We start from the raw sequence: 25,246 nt of genomic DNA, 5'->3' as shown, positions 1-25,246 counted from the left end.
TCCCACAATTCGTGTCCAGGTCTCGGGACTCTCTGGCAGTGGGCGCCGACGCACTGGTCATCCCTTGGTCACAGTTCGTGCTCCCCTACCTGTTCCCTCCTCTGCCTCTTCTTCCCAAGTTGTTGAAGAAAATCAAAGCAGAGGGGATTCCAGTCATCCTCATCGCCCCGAATTGGCCCAGAAGGTCTTGATTCGCAGACATTGTCAACCTTCTCGCGGACGCCCCCTGGAAGCTTCCCGACGGGCAGATCTGCTGTCTCAAGGCCCGATTTGCCACCCCAATTCTCGGTCGCTCAATTTAACGGTGTGGCTGTTGAGACCGAGGTTTTGAGACGGGCAGGATTCTCTGATCGGGTAATTCATACCATGATCCGCGCCAGAAAGCCTTCTTCTTCAAAGAATCTATTACCGTACTTGGAAAGCCTATTTCTCCTGGTGTGAGGCCAATGACATCGCGCCCTTGGTTTTTTTCGCTCCCTTCTATTCTGGCGTTTCTTCAGGCAGGGCTGGATGCGGGGCTTGCTCTCAGTTCCTTGAAGGGTCAAGTTTCGGCACTGTCCATTTTATTTCAGAAAACGCTGGCCTCCCGGCCCCAGGTCAAAACCTTCCTCCAGGGTGTGGCTCACACGGTTCCTCCGTACCGAGCTCCCGTGGATCCTTGGGATCTTAATTTGGTTCTTCAGGTTCTGCAGGGTCCTCCTTTTGAACCTCTCGGGGACGTTTCCCTTTCCCTCCTTTCTTGGAAAGTGGCCTTTCTGGTGGCCATTACCTCCATCCGGCGCGTGTCGGAATTAGCGGCACTTTCTTGCCGCTCTCCTTTTTTGGTCCTTCATCAGGACAAGGTAGTTCTGCGGCCTCCGCCCTCTTTTCTTCCGAAGGTGGTATCTTCGTTTCACCTCAATGAGGACATTGTTCTGCCATCCTTCTGCCCGAGCCCAGCTCACCCTCGGGAGCGGTCTTTGAACAAGCTGGACCTAGTCAGGGCATTGAGAGTCTATCTAGCCCGGACGACTTCCTTGCGGAAGTCAGACTCTCTGTTCATCACCCAGCCTCAAAGGCCACTATTGCGCGCTGGATCAGATCGGCAATTTTGGAGGCATACCGGGTCAAGCATCGAGTGGCCCCTCCAGGGATCAGAGCGCACTCTACCCGGGCGGTGGGTGCCTCCTGGGTGGTGCGCCACAGAGCTTCCGCGCTGCAGCTTTGCAAGGCTGCAACGTGGTCATCGGTTCACACCTTTGTGAAATTCTACGGGGTCCACACCTACGCTTCGGCGGACGCGAGCCTAGGTAGAAGGATTCTGCAGGCTGCGGTGGCGAGTCCACTGGCCTGATGGAAGTTTGTTTCCCACCCCAGGGACTGCTTTGGGACGTCCCATGGTCTCTGTGTCCCCCAATAAGGCGAACGAGAAAACAGGATTTTTTGGGTTGCTTACCGTAAAATCTGTTTCTCGGAGCCTTCATTGGGGGACACAGCACCTTCCCATGTTCTACAACTCCTGTTCTTATGTTTGTCGGTTTGTTACAGTTGAGTTGTTTGTTCTGTTTTCAATCTATTCTGTTACTTCTCCTACTGCTTTCTCACTAACTGAGGAACTTCCTGCCGGTCGGTGGGGTGTACACTGCGGAGGAGGAGCTAACCTTTTTTTGTGCATAGTGTCAGCCTCCTAGTGGCAGCAGCATACACCCATGGTCTCTGTGTCCCCCAATGAAGGCTCCGAGAAACAGATTTTACGGTAAGCAACCCAAAAAATCCTGTTTTTTTCCTTTTGTCCCTATAAGGGACTCAAACTTGCGATCGTTTGACTGCTTGTACATCAGTATTGCCGTATGTGGTGAAATTACTTAGAGTAATGGTCTCTTACATTTTGATTTCATAAATCAATAGTACATATGAAAATAAGAAACTATGATATATATCGTATTGGAGAAATCTGATTATTTCTCCTCTGGACTGATAATTCATTTTTCAAAATTCTGAATTCACCGGTAAAATCTATATTCAGTGATGACAGATTGTTGTAATACTAACGGTTGGTACTTAGAGGTTTCTATGTATAGGGGAGTTGGAAGCTGGAGACAGAACTTCTTTCGTAATAGAATCTTATCAGCACCATCTGTCATCTCCAGTCTCACTCAGTAATGTAACAATCTGTCATCACTGAAAGCACATTTTACCTGTGATTTGAGAATGTAAGATCAGTCCTGACAAAGTAGATTATTTCTCTGAAAAGCTATGCTACAAAGTTGTTCATTTTCTCGTATTCTATTGATTTATATATTTTTATTACTATACACTTGAAAAAAATATAGCTAACACAAGAATCCAATAAGTATATAACAAACAGGGCAAGACAAATACAGGAAAAAGAGGGGGTATACCTGGGTAAAAAGTCCAGTGTAATACACTGCTAGATATATTGAAAGTCCGTTAAATAAGCGATTCGTAACATACAATGAAGACATGGTGTCATATTGGTAGAGAATATCATGACATACGAGTTACATAATAAGAAGCCCTTATAGTAATTGGCATCTTAATTCATACCACATAAAAGAACACAGTGTCACATGTACAAAGGATCATAGCATAGAATGAGCTAAACGATAAAAAGCCCCTATACTAATAAGCTCAATCAATGTACGAAACCTGATACATTTTTACTTATATAGGTGAAATATAACTAAGATATAGCACATATAAACTTAATGAGATGCTATGTTGTAGAAAATAGCAGTATTATACTGAATGTTGTAAGTATAATACTCAAAAGAGCTACATCAAATTATAACACACAATAGACAAATACGGTATATAAAGGTAACATTACCAGCAGTGTAGGAAGCCAGGAACCCACCACACCCTACGCACGTTTCGCAATGAAATGCTTGTCCAGTGGTGAAAAAGTATTGATTTGCAAAATGAGAATTAAAATGACCGTTAAAGTGGTTAGACAGCAGTGACACACACAGTGTATGGTGAAGGCTAAGCTTCTGAGCTTGCTCTATTCTTCAGTACCAGCATCCGACATAGGACTTACTAGTACCTTGTATCTTTTGGAAGGGGTTAAAAGGAAGATCCCATCAGAATGCACTTGTCACAGGTACTTGACATTGGTGAATGCTCTACTGAGCGTTTATACTGCTTTGGCATGGCTCGGAGATTTCTGTAACTTCCATAGAAATACTTGTAAAGACTGTTCCATATTTGCGGTGTTTTTCTTTGTCAGTCTCGTCAAAATATTGAAATATAATTGTTTCGTTCTTTTAACAAAAGTGTTGTTCTTCTCTTTGCTTTCACCTGTAGCTCCTTCAGTCCATGCAGGTCCCTCTTGGCCAGTTCATCCAGACGGTTCAGTGCTGGCATGCATCGTCCCCAGAGGTGCACCGAGGAATGCTCTCCACCATCATTGCTGCTTCTGTCGTGGAGATAAGCCATTCACTACGGAAAGTACGTATTGCTGGATATTCCACCATGAAAGTTAATCGATCTGTTCTTCGTGGTGGTGATGTGTTCGGTACCGTGAATAAGTTGCTGTTTTGAAGCGGTGGGAAATAGTTAGGTCCATATATATTTGGACAGAGACAACATTTTTCTAATTTTGGTTCTAGACATTACCACAATGAATTTTAAACAAAACAATTCAGATGCAGTTGAAGTTCAGACTTTCAGCTTTCATTTGAGGGTATCCACATTAAAATTGGATGAAGGGTTTAGGAGTTTCAGCTCCTTAACATGTGCCACCCTGTTTTTAAAGGGACCAAAGTAATCGGACAGATTAAATAATTGTTTCTAGTACTTGGTTGAAAACCCTTTGTTGGCAATGACTGCCTGAAGTCTTGAACTCATGGACATCACCAGACGCTGTGTTTCCTCCTTTTTGATGCTCTGCCAGGCCTTCACTGTGGTGGTTTTCAGTTGCTGTTTGTTTGTGGGCCTTTCTGTCTGAAGTTTAGTCTTTATCAAGTGAAATGCATGCTCAATTGGGTTGAGATCAGGTGACTGACATGACCATTCAAGAATATTCCACTTCTTTGCTTTAATAAACTCCTGGGTTGCTTTGGATTTATGTTTTGGGTCATTGTCAATCTGTAGTATGAAACGACGACCAATCAGTTTGGCTGCATTTGGCTGGATCTGAGCACACAGTATGGCTCTGAATACCTCAGAATTCATTCGGCTGCTTCTGTCCTGTGTCACATCATCAATAAACACTAGTGACCCAGTGCCACTGGCAGCCATGCATGCCCAAGCCATCACACTGCCTCCGCCGTGTTTTACAGATGATGTAGTACGCTTTGGATCATGAGCTGTACCACGTCTTCGCCATACCTTCCTCTTTCCATCATTCTGGTAGAGGTTGATCTTGGTTTCATCTGTCCAAAGAATGTTCTTCCAGAACTGTGCTGGCTTTTTTAGATGTTTTTTTTAGCAAAGTCCAGTCTAGCCTTTTGATTCTTGATGCTTATGAGTGGCTTGCACCGTGCAGTGAACCCTCTGTATTTACTTTCATGCAGTCTTCTCTTTATGGTAGATTTGGATATTGATACGCCTACCTCCTGGAGAGTGTTGTTCACTTGGTTGGCTGTTGTGAAGGGGTTTCTCTTCACCATGGAGATTATTCTGCGATCATCCACCACTGTTGTCTTCTGTGGGTGCCCAGGTCTTTTTGCATTGATGAGTTCACCTGTGCTTGCTTTCTTAGGATGTACCAAACTGTAGATTTTGCCACTCCAAATGTTGTAGCAATTTCTTGGATGTTTTTTTTTCTGTTTTTGCAGCTTAAGGATGGCTTGTTTCACCTATATGGAGAGCTCCTTTGACCGCATGTTTCCTTCACAGCAAAACCTTCCAAATGCAAGCACCATACCTCAAATCAACTCCAGGCCTTTTATCTGCTTAATTGAAAATGACATAACGAAGGGATTGCCCACACCTGTCCATGAAATAGCCTTGGAGTCAATTGTCCAATTACTTTTGGTCCCTTTAAAAACAGGGTGGCACATGTTAAGGAGCTGAAACTCCTAAACCCTTCATCCAATTTTAATGTGGATACCCTCAAATGAAAGCTGAAAGCCTGAAGATCTTCAAAACTTCAACTGCATCTGAATTGTTTAGTTGAAAATTCATTGTGGTAATGTCTAGAACCAAAATTGGAAAAATGTTGTCTCTGTCCAAATATATTTGGACCTAACTGTATGTGGAGTAATAGTCACAGTGTAGTCCTTGGTGATGGCACTTTTTTGGGGGTCTGGACCGCAGATGAAGGGTTATTGTATGAAGTATTAATAAGTAGAGTGTTATGTTCGCATATCGGTATGTAAACATGTTTCACATATGCAATGCCATAAGTCTCCTTAAAGGGGTAATCCAATCTCCAAGATCCTATCCAAATATGTAGTAGATGTAATAATATTAGCAAATACCTCCAATTAGAATGTAATATCGTTCTTATTCTCTGTCGCTTTCCCCATGTGAAGGTCATTGCAGTAGCTTAGGTATCTAAGGTTATGACCACTCATAGTGACAATTAGCTAGCTGTTAGTGGTTGTAACCATGGGTACATAAACTACTGCAATGCCCTGCACATGGGGTAAGCAACATAGCTAATAACAAGCACTCTACTACATTACTAATTGGAGGTGATTAATATTCTTATTATTACACCTACTACATGTTGGGATAGGATCTTGGAGGTGGGAATACCCTCTTTAATGCCCCTGTGCAACCAGCGTGTTTTTGCCATCCATTGGGCCTTTTGTATAGGACTATGTATTGTAAGGTGGTGAACACATGGAGTACCAATAGAGTATACCCGGACACTACAAAGCAATGTCTAAGAAGAAAGCTGAAACCAGAACAAACTATGAAATAGGAGAGAGTCTGGAGAATAAGGAAAATGGCATTGTACTCAATGTGATTTTCCTGCACAGAGAGAGAGGAACAAGGGGAAAGAGCCTAGCTTGTAGGTATAAGGATAGGAAGAGACATGGCGGCCGATAGAATCAAACATTCAAAGCTGAGATTTTACTTATAGGGTTATTTGCATTTTTGTCTTTCATGGTCAAGATGCGAATCACGGCCTTTACTCTGTCGCCTCATTGGGGGACACAGGACCTTGGGTGTTATGCTTTCTGTCCACTAGGAGGCGACACTATGCTTAATCTGAAAAAGATTTGGCTCTGGCTCCTCCTCCACAGTATACACCCCTGGGCGGCATCCGCCTTACCTCAGTTTTTGCTTAGTGTCGCAAGGAGGCACACCTAAGAAGATTCTTCTTGACACAAATGAAGAAAAGAGGGTCTCTCTGAGACTCCCGACATGGCTCCCTCCTCGGTCCTCTTTTTAGCGGTACCCGGTTGAGGTAGAGATGGCTCTTCCCCATGTCGCTCCCTCCCCAGCCCTTCGGGTGCATGGTTCGAGGTCGAGAACCCCCCTCCTTCCCCAGGCCCTGGGCCTTTTTGGGTTGAGGCTGAGGTGAGGAAGAATTCCTCCTGATGGCGGTGAAGCGCCCTCCCTAACCCCCTCTAGGGATGTTAGGTTGAGACGCCACAGGTAGGAGCTGCGTTCGCAGCGCTAACTTTATTGTAGCCCCAGCACTGCTGTGGTCTGCTATGGGGCCGGGGGCTGTCATATTTGGGCCACAGGATGCAGGGATTCCTGTCCCTGCGGCAGCGTCAGCCCTCTAAAGGGGTCAAAAAGACCCTTCACAGGGCTGTGCTGCGTATATAGGGGCGTCCGGGCGATATGGCACTTATCCGGGGGGGTTTTGGTTCATTTTCCGCCCCCCTCCGGACTACCGCGCCGCTCTGGAGCCCTTCCCGGGCAGGATTTTGTACTTTAGACCGCCGAAGCCGCCGCCCCTTGTTACCGCCCCCGGCCTGCCCCCCTGGATGATGATAATGACGCTGCACAGCATCATACAGGGGGCGGATCGAGCCAGGAAGGCGTGGCTTTGCCTGGCTGCACGCCCTTTTTCTGCTCTCCGCCCCTCCTCCCTCCCACCTTTTTACCTCAGGGAAGAGAGCAGCGCTGCTATATTGCTCAAGAACGCTGCACAGTCTCCAGGGGGCGCAGAGCCAAAGTTTTTCTGCTGGCGCCGGATCTAGGAGCACACCGGTGGGGTAAGGCACAGCAGGATATTATCCTGCTGTGGACGCAGACTCCCTATAGGTTCCCTATAGTGCTCCTCTGCATAGCCACCCCTGTAAGGTTTTTGGTCATAGAATAACCTGCCGACACTCAGTGCACTATGTCGGTCTCCAGGTTCGAAGAAAGAAAAAAAAAAAAAAAAAAACAGGTTTATCTGCTGTTACGCAGTCTGTTCAGCCTGCAAAGCAAAGCCAATCTTCCCAGTGGCAACATGCACCGTACTGCTAGAGTTGTTCCCAAAATGCTGGGTCAGTGCCCCAAGAGGCTCCTGTCACTGTTTCAACTCCACTGACATGCCGGTATGGGCCGCATCTATGTCACAGTCCATAGATACGCTGACTTCCACATTGCTTCAGGCTATGCAGGGTCATATCCCAGCTATAAGCGGACAGGCAGTCCCTGGCAATGCTAGTAGTGAACGGTCCCATAGGTCACGTTCAGCTACGTCCTCCCATGGCTCACGGTCGTCCCGCTCTAGGCAGAGACACCGTAATTCTAGGTCTCCTAGACCGTCTCGTTCCAGAGACGGGCGCAGCAGATCTCCACAGAGATCTTCGGGCATGGAAAAGTGGCGGTCCAAGATCTCCCTCCAGGCAACGCCTCAGCGATGCGCAGGATTCAGAGGGCATCTGTGACTCCAAATCAGAAAAGGAAACATAGGAGCCTCAGGCTCCTTGTCCTCCTAGCAATACAGCGCTAGTTGAGGACATTATCACTTCTATTCATCGGGTGCTGGTTTTTATCCGATGCTCCCCAAGAACCCCCAAAACATAAGATCTGTTTTGAGGGGTCCCTGAAGTCCCTAAAGTTTTTTTCTGATCACCCAAGTTTTCAGGACATCCTTGATAAGCATTTTTGGCAGCCTGCCAAAAAATTCGCCAACCGTAAATAAAACCGTAAAAAAGGGCTAGATACCCTTTTTTCTCAAAAAGACCCAGAAGTGGACAGATCCACCGGAAATCGATCCCCCATCTCTAGGCTTGCAGCACAGTCTCTCCTCTCACTGCCAGATAGCTCAACCCTGAAGGATACAGCAGATCGGCAGGTTGAGCGCATGGCTCGTTCAATTTTTGAGGCTGCAGGAGCCTCCCTAGCTCCCGCGTTCACCTCAACGTGGGCAGCCACGGCCATTCTGGAATGGGCCAAAAGATTGCAGGAGAGCCTCCAAATGTCTGCTCCTCAGATGTTCGATCAACTAGTTCAGATAGCGGTGGTGGCAGATTACATACGCCTTGCAACTTTTGATTCTGCAAGAGGCGTAGCAGGTATAGCAGCGAATGTAATTACAATCAGACGTATCCTCTGGCTGTGAGAATGGGAAGCGGACGCGTCTTCAAACAAGTCTCTTACGGATCTCCCGTACGTCAGTGGGAGATTTATTTCGGGGAAAAATTAGACAAGATGATTTCCAATGCCACGGGGGGTAAGAGTACCTTTCTTCCCCAACCGCAACCTAAACGTACGTTTAAGCGACGTAACCATGCTAGGTTCCGGTCTTTTCGGAACTCCTCAGGCTAGGCCGCTTCACGTCCTTCACAGAATTACAACCGTTCCCCCTCACAGGGACAACCAAAGGACAGCACAGAGGACGGACAAAAATTGGCGGTCAACATCAGGCCAGGCAAAGCCCAAAGGAGGGAAATTCCAGAATTTCTCCTCGTCATGACTCGCGCAATACGGAAGACACCCCACCTGTAGGCGGTCGACTTTTAATCTTTCAGCAAGTCTGGCTGCCTATTACAGAGGACAGGTGGGTCAAGGAAATAGTGTCTCTCTCTCCTTCAAGCAGGAGTCATAATACGGGTTCCCGAAAACGAGAGATTCCGAGGACTCTACTACAACCTATTCGTGGTTCCCAAAAGGGAGGCAGCGTTCGGCCAATTCCTGGACCTAAAGCAACTCAAAAAGTTTGTAAGAGTTCGGCAGTTTCGCATGGAGTCCCTTCGATCCATCATTGCAGCTATGGAACAGGGAGTATATCTCGCCTCCATAGACATACAAGAGGCATACCTGCACATCCCTATTGCGCCTGCTCATCAAAGATCTCTCAGGTTCACAATAGGGCAGAATCAGTACCAGTTCGTGGCTTTTCCTTTCGGATTAGCCACGGCTCCCAGAACATTCACCAAGGTTATGGCAGCCACCATGGATGTCCTACACTCCAGAGGCATAGTGGTCGTCCCATATCTGGATGATCTACTCATCAAGGCACCTACTGTCAAGGACTGCGAAGACAGCGTCTCGATCACGATCAACACACTAACTCGTCTAGGCTGGCTAGTCAACTTTAAGAAGTCGTCAACTACTCCCGAGTCAGTCACTGATCTTCCTAGGGATCCTATTCGATACCTCCAGGGGTCTGGTACACCTTACCAAGGACAAGGTACAAGCTATCCGCTGTGCAGTTCGCATGTTAATCCACATACCTTGCCGATCTCTTCGGTTTGCCAGGAGACTCCTTAGCAGGATGGCAGCAGCAATGGAGGTGGTACCATTTGCCCAGTTCCACCTCAGACCTCTTCAACTAGCCATTCTCAGATCCTGGGACAGGAACCCTTTCTCCCTCAAAAGGGAGTTCCAGGAAGTCACTGTACTGGTGGCTCAAACCACCCATACTGGCCAAAGGAAAATCCTTTCTTCCCAGTCGATGGAAAGTCCTGACCACCGACGCAAGTCTAACAGGATGGGGTGCAGTGCACCTACATCACAGGGCACGTGGTCTCCAATAGAAGCGACCATGCCCATCAACATTTTGGAGATACGAGCTATCTTCCTGGCGCTAAAAGTTTTTTGCCATCTGCTGAAGGCCTCTCACATCAGAGTGCAGTCGGACAATGCCACGGCAGTGGCATATGTGAACAACCAAGGTGGGACTCGCAGTGCCCAGGCAATGAGAGAAGTGGCGCGTCTCCTTCGCTGGGCAGAAAACAAGAAATCAGTACTCTGTGGTCCACAGTCCGGGTGTGGACAACTGGGAAGCCGACTACCTCATCAGACAGGAAATGGACTCGGGGGAGTGGTCTCTCCATCCCAAAATCTTTCGTCGGATCTGTTTTCGCTGGGGGACTCCGGACGTGGACCTAATCGCATCGCATCTCATCTCAATGCCAAGGTCTCCAATTTCATGGCAAGGACACGCAATCCGAAGTTGCTCGGGGCGGATGCCCTGGTTCAGGACTGGACTCAGTTCCAGCTTCTGTACATTTTCCCACCTCTTCCCCTGATGGCCAGAGTTATGATGAAGATCAAACAGGAAGGAGTTCCGACCATCCTAATTGCGCCGGACTGGCCCAGACGTACATGGTACGCCGACATCCTTCAGCTTACAGCAGACACCCCTTGGCGTCTTCGAGACCATCCCGATCCCCTGTCTCATGGCCCATTCTACCACCAGAATTTAGGGACTCTCAATTTGACGGCGTGGACCTTGAAACCTGGGTTTTAACCCAGGCAGGTTTTGCTCCAGACGTCATTAGAACCATGATCAGGGCACGGAAACCAGCTTCCGCCAAAGTTTATTATCGTACCTGGAAAACATATTTTACTTGGTGCGACTCTCGCGGGTGAATTCCGTTCCCTTACTCTCTTCCGAAAGTTCTTGGTTTCCTTCAATCGGGTCTGGACGCCGGCCTTTCCTTAGGATCACTTAAGGGTCAGGTGTCAGCGCTTTCAGTGCTCTTTCAGAAGCGTATTGCTAACAAACCACAAGTCAGGACGTTTCTTCAGGGAGTCTCCAGATTGGTCCCTCCTTATAGACGTCCACTGGATATGTGGGACCTTAATTTGGTCCTAACTGCTCTTTTCAACCTCTTAAGGAAGTTCCACTTCGAGTTTTATCACAAAAGGTGGTCTTCCTCGTGGCAATCACCTCGCTACGCAGGGTGTCTGAGCTGTCAGCACTCTCCTGCAAACAGTTTTTCCTATTCTTCCACCAGGACAAGGTGGTTCTCCGTACAGTTCCATCCTTCCAAAGGTTGTCTGATTTCCACCTCAATGAGGGCATCTCATTACCGACCCTTTGCCCGGCTCCGGTTCATAGAGTGGAGAGGGCCCCGCATACGCTTGACCTTGCCAGGGCATTGCGTATGTGTGTGTCTAGGACTCCGCCTTTCCGGAAGTCTGATTCCTGTTTTTCCTTATTCCAGAAGGCATTCGCAAGGGTTTACCGGCTTCAAAAGCTACCCTTGCCAGGTGGATCAGGTCCACCATCCATGACGCCTACCGCCTAAACAATTCTCCTATTCTGGCCGGTATCACGGCACATTCCACACGGGCGGTAGGAGCCTCCTGGGCCATTCGACGCCAGGCTTCAGCACAACACGTGTGTAAAGCGGCCACTTGGACTAGCTTACACACGTTTACAAAACAATACAGTGTGCATACTCAGTCCTCAGTGGAAGCGAGTCTGGGTAGACGGGTACTGCAGGCGGCAGTGTCCCAAGTCTAGGGACCTGTCAGCACAATATTCGTCCATTGCTTCCCACCCAGGGACTGCTTTGGGACGTCCTAAGGTCCTGTGTCCCCCAATGAGGCGACAGAGTAAAGAAGATTTTTGTGTACTCACCGTAAAATCTCTTTCTCTTAGCCTCTAATTGGGGGACACAGCTCCCACCCTGTTGCCCTTGCGGGCTGTTATTATGTTGGGTACTCATATTGTTCCTTGAGCTGTACATAGTAGCCTTTGTTTATAGGCTTGGTTATGTTGGATTTGTTATCTCCTCCTACTGCTTGGGTACAAAAACTGAGGTAAGGCGGATGCCGCCCAGGGGTGTATACTGTGGAGGAGGAGCCAGAGCCAAATCTTTTTCAGATTAAGCATAGTGTCGCCTCCTAGTGGACAGAAAGCATAACACCCAAGGTCCTGTGTCCCCCAATTAGAGGCTAAGAGAAAGAGATTTTACGGTGAGTACACAAAAATCTCCTTTTTCATAACCGCACTTCTGGTGCAGGGTCCTAGAAGCAAAGTGCAGCTGTGCTACTCTAAGTAACGCCCATAGAAATTAATGTTCCTCCCATTTATGTAGAATGTAGATGATGGCACAGCTGTGCTCGTCAGTTCTTGTAGCCCAGCCTCTGGTGGCCGTGACCTTGAAGTCATTAATCCCATGCCGGCCATGAAATACACAGATCTGAATAATCCTATATGACAATATGTGCCTTATTCTATGGAAATCTCGTGAAGATTTTTTTTTTTTTTTTTTCCCCCCTCAGTCATTGTTGCTGTTATGTTGTGAAAATGTCAGTGGATGAGTATATTTTTCCCTATGGCCGCTCTTATGCTCTCTGACATATGGAGCCAGTATGTTCAGAGCCGCTGGTTGATGGACGTGCACAGACAGATCATGTCCCAACCAGAAGCCAGTTTCTCTGTTATATGTAATTTTCCAGTGTTTCTGAGATTTCAGACCCTTTTAGAATTAGGACTTAAAGGGTTTCACAATTGTCAGATATTTAGTATCGTTCTTTTTAGATTCCAGACCCAAGTGAAATTCAGACACCGACGTCTGTTTCCGATCTCCCTCCGCTGTCACGGTGCTTGATGTCCATTGTTATAAAAACGTCCAGTGTCCTAAGGTAAGGTTCACATGTACATGGGGCAACCATGCCATGGCTGTTCCTAAAACTTTCAATCTTTAAAACTTTTGCATCTGATCTCCAGCTGATTCCTAAAGCTCAAACTGGCACGTTGTAGTCTTACTGGTCACATCATGCTCCCAACTGGTCCAGCTGCCTCTGGTTGTTTATCCTAAAAATATAACTGAGCACAAAGGTGCTGGGGACGCTGCCGTCTATGTGCAGTACTAATACAAGCATGGCTCCTTTATGCAAAAGCATTAAAAGTGTAGGTTTAAAATTGTATTTCTTGGTTACCAAATAAAAAAATCAACATATTGTTTAAAATGGAAGAAAGTGGCTACACTAATGTCCTGATAGACAGACGTGTTTACAGGAAAAGACTACTTGTAGCTGCCACTGGGGGGAGTAGGTGCTTTTTCTGAATAAGACACTGTGCACACGGTGCGTTTTTTCAGTGCGGAATTGGCCCAAAAACACTAGGGAATCCGTATGCCAGCTAAGTCAATGAGAGTCCTGAAGTGCTGTGCACATGATCAGTATTTTTCCTTTTGGGATCTGCTGTGCTTTTACATTAACAGCATGTCAACTTTTCTCCTACGCCTCATTGGGGGACACAGATACCGTGGGTGTTATGCTGCTGGCCACTAGGAGGACACTAAGTAAACCAGAAAAAAAGTTAACTCCTCCCCTGCAGTATACACCCTCTCGCTGGATGAGATTTCTCCAGTTCTTTGCTTAGTGTCTGTAGGAGGCACTTTGGTCTGGTTTCAGACCCCACCGTTTTTATTTTATTTTTTCATTTTCTGTAAATTTTTTATTTTTAATTAACGGAGTGAAGGGGGCGACGGTTCCTTTCTACGGCCCGCTCTCCCCCCCGAACCAACAACAGGCAAGCACGTGGAGTAAGCCTTCACGTACACTTTCCTGCGACGAACGGGGCTGATTTTCTTACCGATTTCACGGATTAGTGGGCAAGCGCAGGAGACCCCGTTATGGAGAAGATCGAGCAGCTCTTTCTTCAGCCCTGAATCAGCCCCATAGCTCTCTGTCCCCCTCCCCATAGGGAAGGCCGATTGAGCATACCTCTTTAAGCTCTACGTCCGCCTGCCCAGAGGGAGGACCGATCGAGCATCCTCCTTCAAGAACTCCTCCAGCTCTGCTATATCAGCCCAGGATGAGAAGAATGGACTCGGCGCTAAGTTGAGCACTGGAGTAGAGGTACGGGGTCGGGTCCTGTCCCCAGGGAGAAGCGCTGACTTGGCGTCAGCAGCGGTGCATCGGTGCTTCCTCGCATACACACACACACCCCGCGCTCAGCGTTCTCGGGTGCCCCGAGAAATTTAGTCCCCGTCTTTTTCCGGCCTGCTAGGCTGCAATTTCCATAGCGCCGCCCACTAGCACTGCCCCGCCCCCGGCACCTACCGCGGGTAGGCCAAAAATTGAGCCCCCGGCTTTTCAGGCCTACTAGGCCGCAATTTGAATAGCGCCGCCCGCGCTATTGTCGTCGCCCCCTCCTCTTGGCGCCTCTCATTACTGATGAGACGTGCAATTTTAATCTCGGGGGCCATCTCCTTTTTACCTCAGAGCTGTGAGGCGTCCTCTGTCGGATACCGGGTGTCACCACAGAGCCACCGCTATTCCTCCCGGGAGACACAGTACAGGACCATGGGTAAGCTACATCTGCCCTCAGATTAAGGCTTAACCCCTTCCCGACACATTCTCTGCTGCTGCAGTCTGACTGCCGTTAACCCTTTCAGGAGCGCTATGTCTCAATCTAAGGATGCTAGACAGGCTGCTAAGAAGCACACTGCGTTTTATACCGTGTGTACCACTTGCAAATCTACTTTGCCCAGCGCCCAGACTAATCCGTTATGCACGGATTGCGACGCGGCCTGCGCTCAAACGCCTCTTGCCGCCGCTGCTGAGGATCTTCTTGCGTTTAGTTCCCCTGAGTGGGCTGTGTCCCTGTCACGGTTGGTGGAGTCACTAACTCAGGCTATAGACTCTCTCCGGGAAGCCTGCTTAAGTCAAAGGGCGGCTTCACCGCCTGAGCAGGGCTCTAGCGACGGCAGGAAACCGTCCACCAGCATGGGCCGTACTCGTTCAAGGGACAGTCAAGCTAGAAAGCGGACCCATGACTAGTCCCCCAGTCACGCTCGCGCTTCAGCACCGGCGAGTTCTGTTTCTCGCTCTCCTTCTCCTAATGGTCGCAGCGAGTACTACTCTGAATTCGAATCTGGCGCGTCAGCCCCCCAGAATCCTCCAACTGACCAGGAGTCGCTTGATTCTTTAATAGAATCCGTCAACAGGATTCTGGAGTTGAAGGAGGAAAATACTCCTCCTGTACACGCTTTTTCGTTTGAGGACCAAACGTGTACGCAAATTATTTACCAGCCACCCAGATATTAAGGACATTGTCCAGAAACATAGGGATCGACCACATAAGAGGTTCACAGGGCAAAAGTCTATTGAAGCTAAATACCCTTTTGACCCAGATCTAATGAAAGATTGGTTGCAGTCCCCTTCTGTGGACCCTCCTGTATCGCGGCTGGCTTCTAAAACGCTCCTCTCCATATCGGAGGGCTCCTCTGTCAGAAATCCCCGATCGTCAAATTGATTACCTCGCCCGCTCAGTTTTTGAAGCTTCAGGAGCGGTGCTTTTTCCCATCGTTTGCAGCGATCTGGATCACTAAGGCTATGGCCGCTTGGACGGAAGTCTTAATCACTGCCTTTCAGGGTAGCAATCTCCCTCCGGAGGCTACCAACGTCGCCAGGCAGATAGTTCACGCAGCGGATTTTGTAGTTGACCCTTGTTTTGATGCCGCCAATGGTGCTGCTCTAATTGCGCTAATGCAATCTCCATTAAAAGAGCCCTATGGGTCCGCGACTGGCGAGCGGACGCCACGTCTTTAAAGATCGCTGACTTCTCTACCCTATCAAACTGGTTGCTTTTTTGGGGAGAAACTGGAGCAGCTCATCTCTGATACTACCGGGGGAAAAAGTAAATTCCTTCCTCAACAAAGGGTTGTTTCGGAACCAACAGCCGACGCGTTTTCGATCTTTTCTCAATAACTCCGGTTGGTCCTCCTCTACCTTTTCTTCCGACTCCAGTCGGCCCCCCGCGCGGAGACAGAGGCCCCCAGGTCTCATACAGACCTAATCGCTCTTGGAAGCCCAGACCTAGGGCATCTGGATCTCGGGGATCCCGATCCCACAAATCTTCTACGCAATGACTTGTTGCGGTATCCGGCGGACAACAGCAAAGTGGGCGGTCATCTACTTTCCTTCAGTCACACCTGGCTCGCGGTCGTCCGCAACAAATGGGTCAGGGAACTGGTGTCCTCCGGATACAAGATAGAATTTTCCTCTCCTCCGCCAACATGTTTCTTCCCATGCTCACCCCCCAAGAAGAAGACAACAGCCTTCCTTCGGGCTGTTCAGGCGCTGCAAAAGGACGGAGTCATCATTCCGATCCCTCAGGACGAACGGTTCAGAGGTTTTTATTCAAACCTTTTTGTGGTTCTAAAGGAAGACGGGACGATGCGGCCCATACTCAAGATGTTAAATCAGTTTGTCAAGGTATGGCGGTTCCGAGATGAATCTCTCCGATCAGTTGTCGCTTCCATGGAAAAAGGAGAGTTCCAAGCATCCATCGACATCAATGACGCTTATCTTCACATTCCGATCTCCCTGTCCCACCAGCAGTTCCTACGTTTTGCAATTCACGAGGAACACTTCCTGTTCGTTGCCTTGCCCTTCGGACTCGCCACCGCCCCCAGGGTATTTACCAAGGTCATGGCGGCTGTCAGGGCCATTCTTCACTTTCGGGGAGTGGTAGTGTTACCGTATCTGGACGACCTGCTCATCAAAGGTCCATCCCTTCCAGCATGCGAGGAATCCGTGGAAATACAGTAAATACACTTTCTCGCCTGGGCTGGAAAATAAACTTCGAAAAGTCCTTCCCAAAGCCGGCTCGACAGATTTTAAGGAATGATCTTGGACACTTCCCGCGGGTTGGTCATTCTCCCTCCAGAGAAGACCCGAACCTTACAACAAGCAGCGCGGTCTCTTTCTCGACCAGTTTCTCATGCCATTCGTTTCAGCATGAGAGTTCTCGGACAGATGGTAGCAGCGATGGAAGCTGTCCCGTTCGCTCAGTTCCATCTCCGTCCCTTGCAACATGCGCTTCTGTTAGCCTGGGACAGGAACCCATTCTCCCTGGACTGTCGGTTCCTTCTGTCTCTGTGGGTCAGACAAGCCCTCAAGTGGTGGACTCTAAAATCCTCCCTGAATCAAGGGAAGTCCTTTCTCCCAGTACAATGGTTGGTAGTAACCACCGACGCAAGTCTTCTGGGCTGGGGTGCGGTTTTTCGTCACCACACGGCACAGGGTCTGTGGTCTCCCTAAGAGTCTCGTCTCCCCATCAACATCCTAGAGTTGAGCGATCAGATTAGCCCTACGGAGTTTTCACCATCTACTTGTAGGCCACTCCATCAGGATTCAATCCGACAACGCCATGGCTGTGGCGTATATCAACCGTCAGGGGGGTACTCGGAGCAGGATGGCCATGCACGAAGTGAGTCACATCCTTCATTGGGCCGAGACCAATCATTCGCCCATCTCTGCAGTCCACATCCCGGGCGTAGACAATTGGGCGGCAGATTTTCTCAGTCACTAAGGCCTTGCCTCGGGAGAGTGGTCTCTTCATCTGGAGGTTTTTCAGCAGATTTGCCATCGATGGGGGACTCCGAATGTGTGGATCTCATGGCTTCGAGACTAAACAATAAAGTTCCTCGATTCATCGCCCGACCACGCGATCCCGTACATCTTTCCCCCTCTTCCCTTGATTCAGAGGGTCATCAAGAAAATCAGATCAGAAGGAGTACCGGTGATTCTTGTCGCGCCAGATTGGCCGCGCTTGGTACGCAGAACTGATTCAACTAGTCGCCGACGTTCCCTGGCGACTTCCAGATCGCCCGGATCTTCTCTCTCGGGGTCCGTTTTACCACCAGAACTCCGAGGCCCTGTCTTTGACGGCGTGGCCTTTGAATCCTGGATTTTAACAAAGGCTGGGTTATCTCACGACGTGATTTCCACAATGATGACTGCTAGGAAGCCCGTGCACATTCGCATCTATCACCGCACCTGGAAAACCTTTTTCTTGTGGTGCAGGGATCATGGCCGATCCCCTATGGCGTTTTCCATTCCTACTATATTGGAATTCCTTCAATCCGGAATAAAGTCGGGCCTCGCGCTTAGCTCGCTCAAAGGCCAAATTCCAGCCTTGTTAGTGCTTTTCCAACGCAGACTTGCCACCAAACCTCAAGTCAAGACTTTCTTTCAGGGAGTTGCCCATGTGGCGCCTCCTTATAGAAGGCCATTGGAACCATGGGACCTTAACCTCGTTCTTGGGGGCCCTACAGGAGGCTCCCTTCGATCCTCTCCATGACGTACCACTGACTGTTCTCTCTTGGAAGGTGGTCTTTCCAGTGGCAATTACGTCCATCAGACGAGTTTCAGAATTGGCGGCTCTGTCCTGCCGCCCCCCGTTCCTGAATTTTCATCAGGACAAGGCAGTTCTCAGGACGTCTCCGTCCTTCCTACTCGAGGTCGTATCCTCTTTCCATCTCAATGAGGAAATTGTTTTGCCTTCCTTTTTTCCGGCACCAGTCCATCGTATTGAGAAAGCCCTCCACACTCTGGATGTGGTTAGGGCCCTGAGACGGTACATCTCGCGGACGACTTCCTTCCGCAAGTCAAATGCCCTGTTCATACTTCCAGAGGGGCATAAGAAGGGTCTAGCCGCTTCAAAGGCAACGCTAGTCAGATGAATCCGCTTGGCGATTCAAGAATCCTATCGTGTCAGGAACGCGCCTGTCCCAGCAGGGATTAAGGCGCACTCTACCCGCTCAGTGGGCGCCTCTTGGGCCATTCGGCACCAGGTCTCGGCAGTACAGATCTGCAAGGCTGCGACTTGGTCCAGTCTGCATACTTTTACAAAGCATTACCAAATTTATTTGGTGTGATCCTGCTGTCCTTGAGCAGTCACATCAGTGACTCCTCTCAATCTCATCAGGATTGTCGTGGGACTTTTTTTTTTTTTTTTTTTTACATGCAACAAGTTCATCAGGGATTACGTGTTAAGGTGAGTGTTTTTTATTTTTAAACAAATGTGTATAACCATATATAATACAACCCTATAACCTCACTTGCCACCGCATCCGTGCCAGCTTTGGCAGATCTTAGAGATCCACCATTTCTGGAGTGGCTGAGAGATGGCCCTTTTTTAGGCTATTAATATCAGCACACGGCTGTCTGTTTAGCCTTTGCTGGTTAGATTTTATAGGGGAACCCCATGTCAATTTTTTTCTGGGGGTCCCCTTGTAAACTGGCCCGTAAAGGCTAAGCACACAACTGTGAGCTGATATTAATAGCCTGGGAACCTTTTGGCTATTGGCTCCTTCCCAGAAGATTAACATCAGCCGTTGGCTTTCCTTATGCTGGTTATGAAAATTACACGGGAGCCTGCACCACTTTTTTAATAAATGTCAGTGTAGGAGCCCGCCAATATGAACTTGAAAATCCCCATGCGTGTCACCATCGCTAGGTATCGCGGTGCTCGCCGAGTTCTGCCAGTTACTCTTTGACTACAGCCTGTATAGGTTGACTCTGAACGCTTCTACATAGGCTGGTGACAATGGGGGACATCACTTGAACTCTTGGATTACTGTCGGACATGGGGTGAGTATATTGGGTTAATTTAAATGATTAAAGAATGTGTCTTGTTTTATTTTAAATTAAGTATTTTTTCTTAGTGTGTGTTTATTTAACTTTTTGCTTCCAGGTTTAGTAATGAAGGGTGTCTGGCCGACACCCGTTCATTACTAAACCTAGGGCTTGGTGCCCGCGACAGCTGCTGACGCCAACCCCTAATCCTGTTACTCCAATGCGACTGCACCAGGGCATCAGGAAGTGCCTGGGCTAAATGCCAGAATTGGCACTTCACATATGAAGTGCCATTTCTGGAGCATATGAGGGCTGGTATTTTTTTGCCTGGGACGGGGCAAATAAGTATGAAATAGAAGGGGTTGAACAAAGAAATTACATCACAAACTTTTCTTATTTCAAATATCTTTATTTGGCTCCAAACAGTATTCATTGCGGTACAAAAAGGCGCCTATTCTCTGTTGCGTTTTTACTGCCAACAAATTTTTTAGAGATGCAGAAACGTTGCAGAAATTTCTGCAATCATATACTCAGGGCTCCAGACTTCAAGGGGTTATCCAGGACTAGATAGAATTGGTATGTTGTTTGTTTAATTTTTTTTATGTTGGTTGTAATACCACATTCATGTATCTTGCAACCCATTGTCAGATGTGAACTGTTATGGAACAAAGCAGATGGATATTTCTATATCCTCAATACGGTAGCTTCTTGAACCTGCAATCGATAAAAGTATTTGACCACAAAGATGCAAAGTGTTAAGCTTCCTCTGCAGTCTGACAACTGCAGATAGTTGTCAGTTCTATCCACCGTGAATGTTTCTGGCTTTAGTTCTCAGCTTGCCCCATGTTCTTCCACCCTAATATGTGATGTACATATCTATCACGTCAGGACCTGGTTAAAAATCACCTTTTGGTTCATAAAGTGTAAAAATGTAGGGACTAATTGATATTTCACTTTTGCAGTGGCAGCCATCCTAGTCGCCTTCTGGAGCCCTGAAAAACAAAATGGTTCACACAGCATGAAGAACGATGACACTTGTGCTTTATTTAAGCTTTTGGCATTGGAAGTCGTCATGTACATTCACTTATAGGTTTCCATTTTGCATTGTTTCCAGTTCATTTGTAGGGGAATTGGCAGAGTGCATCGCAGCGGGAGAGATTGAAGGAATCCTGAGTCTGAGTGCATCCTTACATATCATTATGGTCAGCTCCAAAGGTACTTTGTCTGCAATTGTCCGTGTATCTTGAACTTCATTGCATATTAATTAGTAATGTACTAATTACTGTATAAAGGAAAAGTCTCTCTCGCCTTGTCATGTTTAGGGGCAAAATTCAACGTTGATTATTTTATCAAAGCTTCCTTACAGCATTTTGTTTTCAGATGTCCTTTTTTTTTTTTTTTTTTTTTTTACAGCAGTAGTGGTGCTTTATCTCTAAGTTCCCTGTCTTATTCTCTCCCTCTGGTGTCTTCATTTGCTATGGCCCCGTTCCTGTCAGTTTCCCCCAGTTTGTGACCAACCGGCAGGTCCAGTGTTTCATGGAGGGCGCCAGAGGTCACAACTAGTGATGAGCGAGTATGCTCGGGTGGTCTCCAAGTATTTAGACGTCCTTGGAGATTTAGTTTCTGTTGCTGTAGCTGCATGATTTGCATCTGCTAGCCAGCCTGAATACATGTGGGGATTGCTTGTTTGTTAGGATATCCCTACATGTATTCAGGCTGCCTGGCAGCCGCAAATCATGCAGCTACAGCAACAGAAACTAAATCTCCAAGGACGTCTAAATACTTGGAGATCACCCGAGCATGCACTGGAAATCTCGAGTAACGAGTATACGCGCCCATCACTAGTCATAACTCAATACTAGTCAATGAAAGCTTCCTTTTGACTCTCGTAGACTTGTATTGAGAGCTTTTGATGTAGCTTTTGACTTCCAGACAGTCGGAAGATGTGCTCGCAAGATCATGCCGTGGGACAGGAGCGGCTCCAAAAAACAAATCCGAGGGTGAGTATTAGACGGGGCAGGGGACTTAGATTTAAAGCATCATTCATCTAATTAGTTGCTATAGTTCATTTCTTTAAGCAAATCCCTAGATCTGCATGGCCTTAATGTTAAATGATGAAATTCTGTCTGCCTTCAGCCACTATTAGAGGGAGCCTGAGTGCTATTTATACAGTGCATAAAGAAGGCACCTATGCACTCTACACCCTCTAATGGTGGCTGCAGTTTACTAGACTTTAAAGGTCATCAATGTCTGATCAGCCGAGGTCCAGCACCCCTGTCGATCAGCTGTTATCTGTGGCGGCTGTTGGTCGGAAGTACTCACTTGCAGAGCTAGCGATATTTTTAGTGACCGCTGCAGGGTACTGCACATACACCTATTGATTTGTTTTGGAGGCGTATGTGCAGTACCTTGTGGCAGCCACTATCAGCTCCTCAAGTGAGTACTTTCGACAGCAGCCGACACCGATAACAGCTGATCGGTGGTGGTGCCGGGTGTCGATCCCCAGCCAATCAAACTTTGATTACCTATCCTAAGACTGCCCCTTTAACTGTATTTGGCACAGGATGTGGTGTTCTGGTTAAATATAATCTTTCAGCATAAAGAAACTGTTCAAACCAAGCACTGGCACTCTGTGCACCCTTGGTGTTTCTGAGCAGTTCAGTGCATCTTTTCACTTACTTGTTTTCCATCCATCATAGGTGGGAAGGTGCACAGGACTGTTTGGCCACACCACGGGTTCACCGAGCACATGATTGAGCTTGGTTTGAATAGTCATTTTGTGCTGACGGACTCCATTAAATAGCCATTGTAAAGATATGGTAAGAAATTAATTGGCCCAAACAGTTGAACTGATTTAGACATTAATTTTAGCCTGTCCGTGCTCATTAATGAAACTAAGTCAAAGTGGAGTTTTACGCAAAGATCATTAGGATTGTAAAGATTTGCGGCTTAATTCTGGTTTGTGTGTATAGTTTAACATAAAACAATGTCATCAAATAGGTAAAACCATGTCAGCTGGCGCTAAAAACACTGCATCAATTATTCATCGGAAACTGAAAACGTACAGAGAGATCACAATGGAAGACGATGACAATATAGAGAGGTAAATTGTCAATATTAGCGGGATAAGTAAGGAAGAGCCTCTAAGATCTCAGTGGTGTGCACTTAGGCCTTGTGTTCTTGAGCTATCCCCAGGTCATGAACTAGATGCCTTCTGTAGGTTTGTTCATTGTCTCTTCAGAGATGAAGAGGACTAGAACTCTAGCGCCATAGGAAATAGCAATTCTAAACATCAATATCTACTCACTTATCGAGCCATGTCACATGATTTAGGATAAAAGCCACAACAAAAATCTCAGTTTGCAGACACTGTTTTGGGGGTACTGTCCCTCATCAGTGTAAAGTGTGACATCCGTTTGGCTGGTTGAGAGGCATCTGACCGGGATCCAAGAGGTAATGTTTCGCTTTGCCAGGGTGGGGAGACTTTTAAGTTGCCAGCTCCTCTGGGAAATATGCAAATTGTCCCATCAGAGAGGAAGAGGGCTAGAACTCTAGTGCCACCACCTATAGAAAGTAGCAATCCCAAAAGCCACCATCGACTCTCTAAGGAGCTTTGCCGTAAGTTTGTTTGTAACTCACATATGTGTGTAAGCTGGGACAGAACCTGGAAAAAGAAAACCTTATACCTGACCCCTCTGGCTGTCTTACTGCTTGCCGCCTACCATCCGGTCCTCTTCTTTCCACCTCACAGGACTCATCTCTGGCCTCTTCACTGTGTAGACCAAGCCTTGGATATCACTATGCACTTAAGGTTATATTATAAGGTTGCGGTGATGATGAGACCTTATGACACGTAGTGGTTTCCAACCTGGAGGCGGCCGGAAGTCTTGGTCTATAGTGAAGGCGCGGGATGCGGCGACAGCGGAAAGAAGAGGAGTGGATGGCAGTTTGAGAGGTCAGCGGTGAAGTGAGTATTAGTTTTTTGTTTGTTTTTTTTAAACATCTAAGGCTCTGTGCACACGCTGCGGATTCTGCTGCGGATTTTGCTGCGGATTTGGCCTCTGCGGATCCGCAGCAGTTCCGCAGACAGTGTACAGTACCATGTAAGTCTATGGGATTTACAATTTGCAGTGCACACGCTGCGGATTTTGCCTCTGCGGATCTGCAGCAGTTCCGCAGACAGTGTACAGTACCATGTAAGTCTATGGGATTTACAATCTGCAGTGCACATTCTGCAGTTTTTTCACTGCGGAAAAGCTGCGGTTTTAAATCCACAGAAAGAATTGACATGTCAATTCTTTCTGCGAATTCCGCTGCGGTTTGCCACCTATTCCATTGTCCAGGTGTCAAACCGCAGAGGAAAACCGCTGGCCAATCTGCAGGTAAAACCGCAGGTCAATGTACCTGCGGATCCGCACGAAAAAATCCACTGGTGAATCTGCAGCGTGTGCACATAGCCTTATACTCGTAACTAGCAGTATTACATATGTCGGGGACTGCTTGTATATGTAATATAGCAGCCATACAGCTTTGTAGGGCTCGGCAGTACCTCCATAGGCCTCACATTTTCACAATCCGCCTTTTTCTATCTAATGTATATGGCCACCATTAGGCAGAAAAGTATACTGCAACTACAAATTGCAGTAAGAGATCACTAGAGGTACATGTTAATCCAGCTACATCAGTATCACAGAATATAGTCCGCATGTGACACGATCCAAGTGGCTTCATAGAAATAGAACAACATGGCCCTTGGGATGTAAAGATTGAGATGTGTTCCTTCATCCACTAATCAGAAACCTCCTAGATTGGCCCTCCGCACCAGGTGACGTCACATTAGCAGGGCTCCTTGATACTTGCATGTCGGTAATGATCATCAATACAATGTTGGGTTGTGACTTGTGCTAACGTGGAGGAAGTCTCTGTTTGTTCTTATCTGATCGGCATCAGCCTCGCGCCGGACTGATGAGCATTAATGGAAGTGTCTTTCTTTTTCAGGGCCGTATATGAATCATCAATCAGGACTTTAGATCAGCTCCTTCAGCCATAATTCACTTACCGGAGAAAATATGCTGGTCTATATAACTTTGACAATGTACAGATTGTTAACTATGAGGGTCTTGGGGGGGGGGGAGGAGTATTATTTTTTGTTGTAAGATTCAATTGTATTTTTTTTCTGTTTCCTATTGTAAATTTAAAATATTATTTTGTTTAATTTAGTTTTTTGTGTAGCTGCTTTTCTGATTATAAACACTGAGAGGAATACCTCAGCCTCCCAATAGGCAGTGTGATTCCCCCCCAGTATTCACCCCATGGGTTTGCTCAGCAGATGTAGCTCAACTAGAAATCATTAAAAGTTAAGTATAATGAGCCTTATACAGGGGCTTCTCACAAAATTAGAATATCATCAAAACGTTAATTTATTTCAGTTCTTCAAAAGAAAAAGTGAAACTCCTATATGATATAGTCATTACAGAGTGATCTATTTTAAGTGTTTATTTATGTTAATGTTGATGATTATGGCTTACAGCCAATGAAAACCCATCGTCGTTATCTCAGTAAATTAGTATAATTAAGACACACCTGCATAGGCTTCCTAAGCATTTAAAAAGGTTCCTGTTTCGGTAGGCTCCACAATCATGGGGAAGACTGCTGACTTGACAGATGTCCAGAAGGCAGTCACTGACACACACCACAAGGAGTGTAAGCCACAAAAGGTCATTGCTAAAGAAGCTGGCTGTTCACTGAGAAGCTGAGTGGAAGGAAAAAGTGTGGTAGAAAAAGGTTCACA

General features: G+C 47.2%; 1 protein-coding gene across 1 annotated transcript in view; it reads left to right on the top strand.

Moving 5' to 3' along the window:
* The window catches only part of NCAPG2 (non-SMC condensin II complex subunit G2), a 117,756-nt gene extending 93,082 nt beyond the window's left edge, over positions 1-24,674 (top strand). Inside the window, exons 24-28 of the mRNA XM_073581609.1 lie at positions 3,307-3,450; positions 12,623-12,726; positions 20,570-20,670; positions 22,456-22,558; positions 24,454-24,674. Coding sequence (XP_073437710.1) covers positions 3,307-3,450; positions 12,623-12,726; positions 20,570-20,670; positions 22,456-22,558; positions 24,454-24,505 — 504 coding nt within the window. The 3' untranslated portion in view covers positions 24,506-24,674. The remainder of the gene's footprint in view (positions 1-3,306; positions 3,451-12,622; positions 12,727-20,569; positions 20,671-22,455; positions 22,559-24,453) is intronic.
* Positions 24,675-25,246: the final 572 nt, after the last annotated feature.

The sequence above is a fragment of the Dendrobates tinctorius genome, unplaced genomic scaffold, assembly GCF_039654945.1.
Source record: "Dendrobates tinctorius isolate UK_male_01 unplaced genomic scaffold, ASM3965494v1 ptg000070l, whole genome shotgun sequence".
Lineage (NCBI taxonomy): Eukaryota > Metazoa > Chordata > Amphibia > Anura > Dendrobatidae > Dendrobates > Dendrobates tinctorius.
Note: the sequence above shows the minus strand (reverse complement) of the source record. Positions and strands in the feature narration are given on the sequence as shown.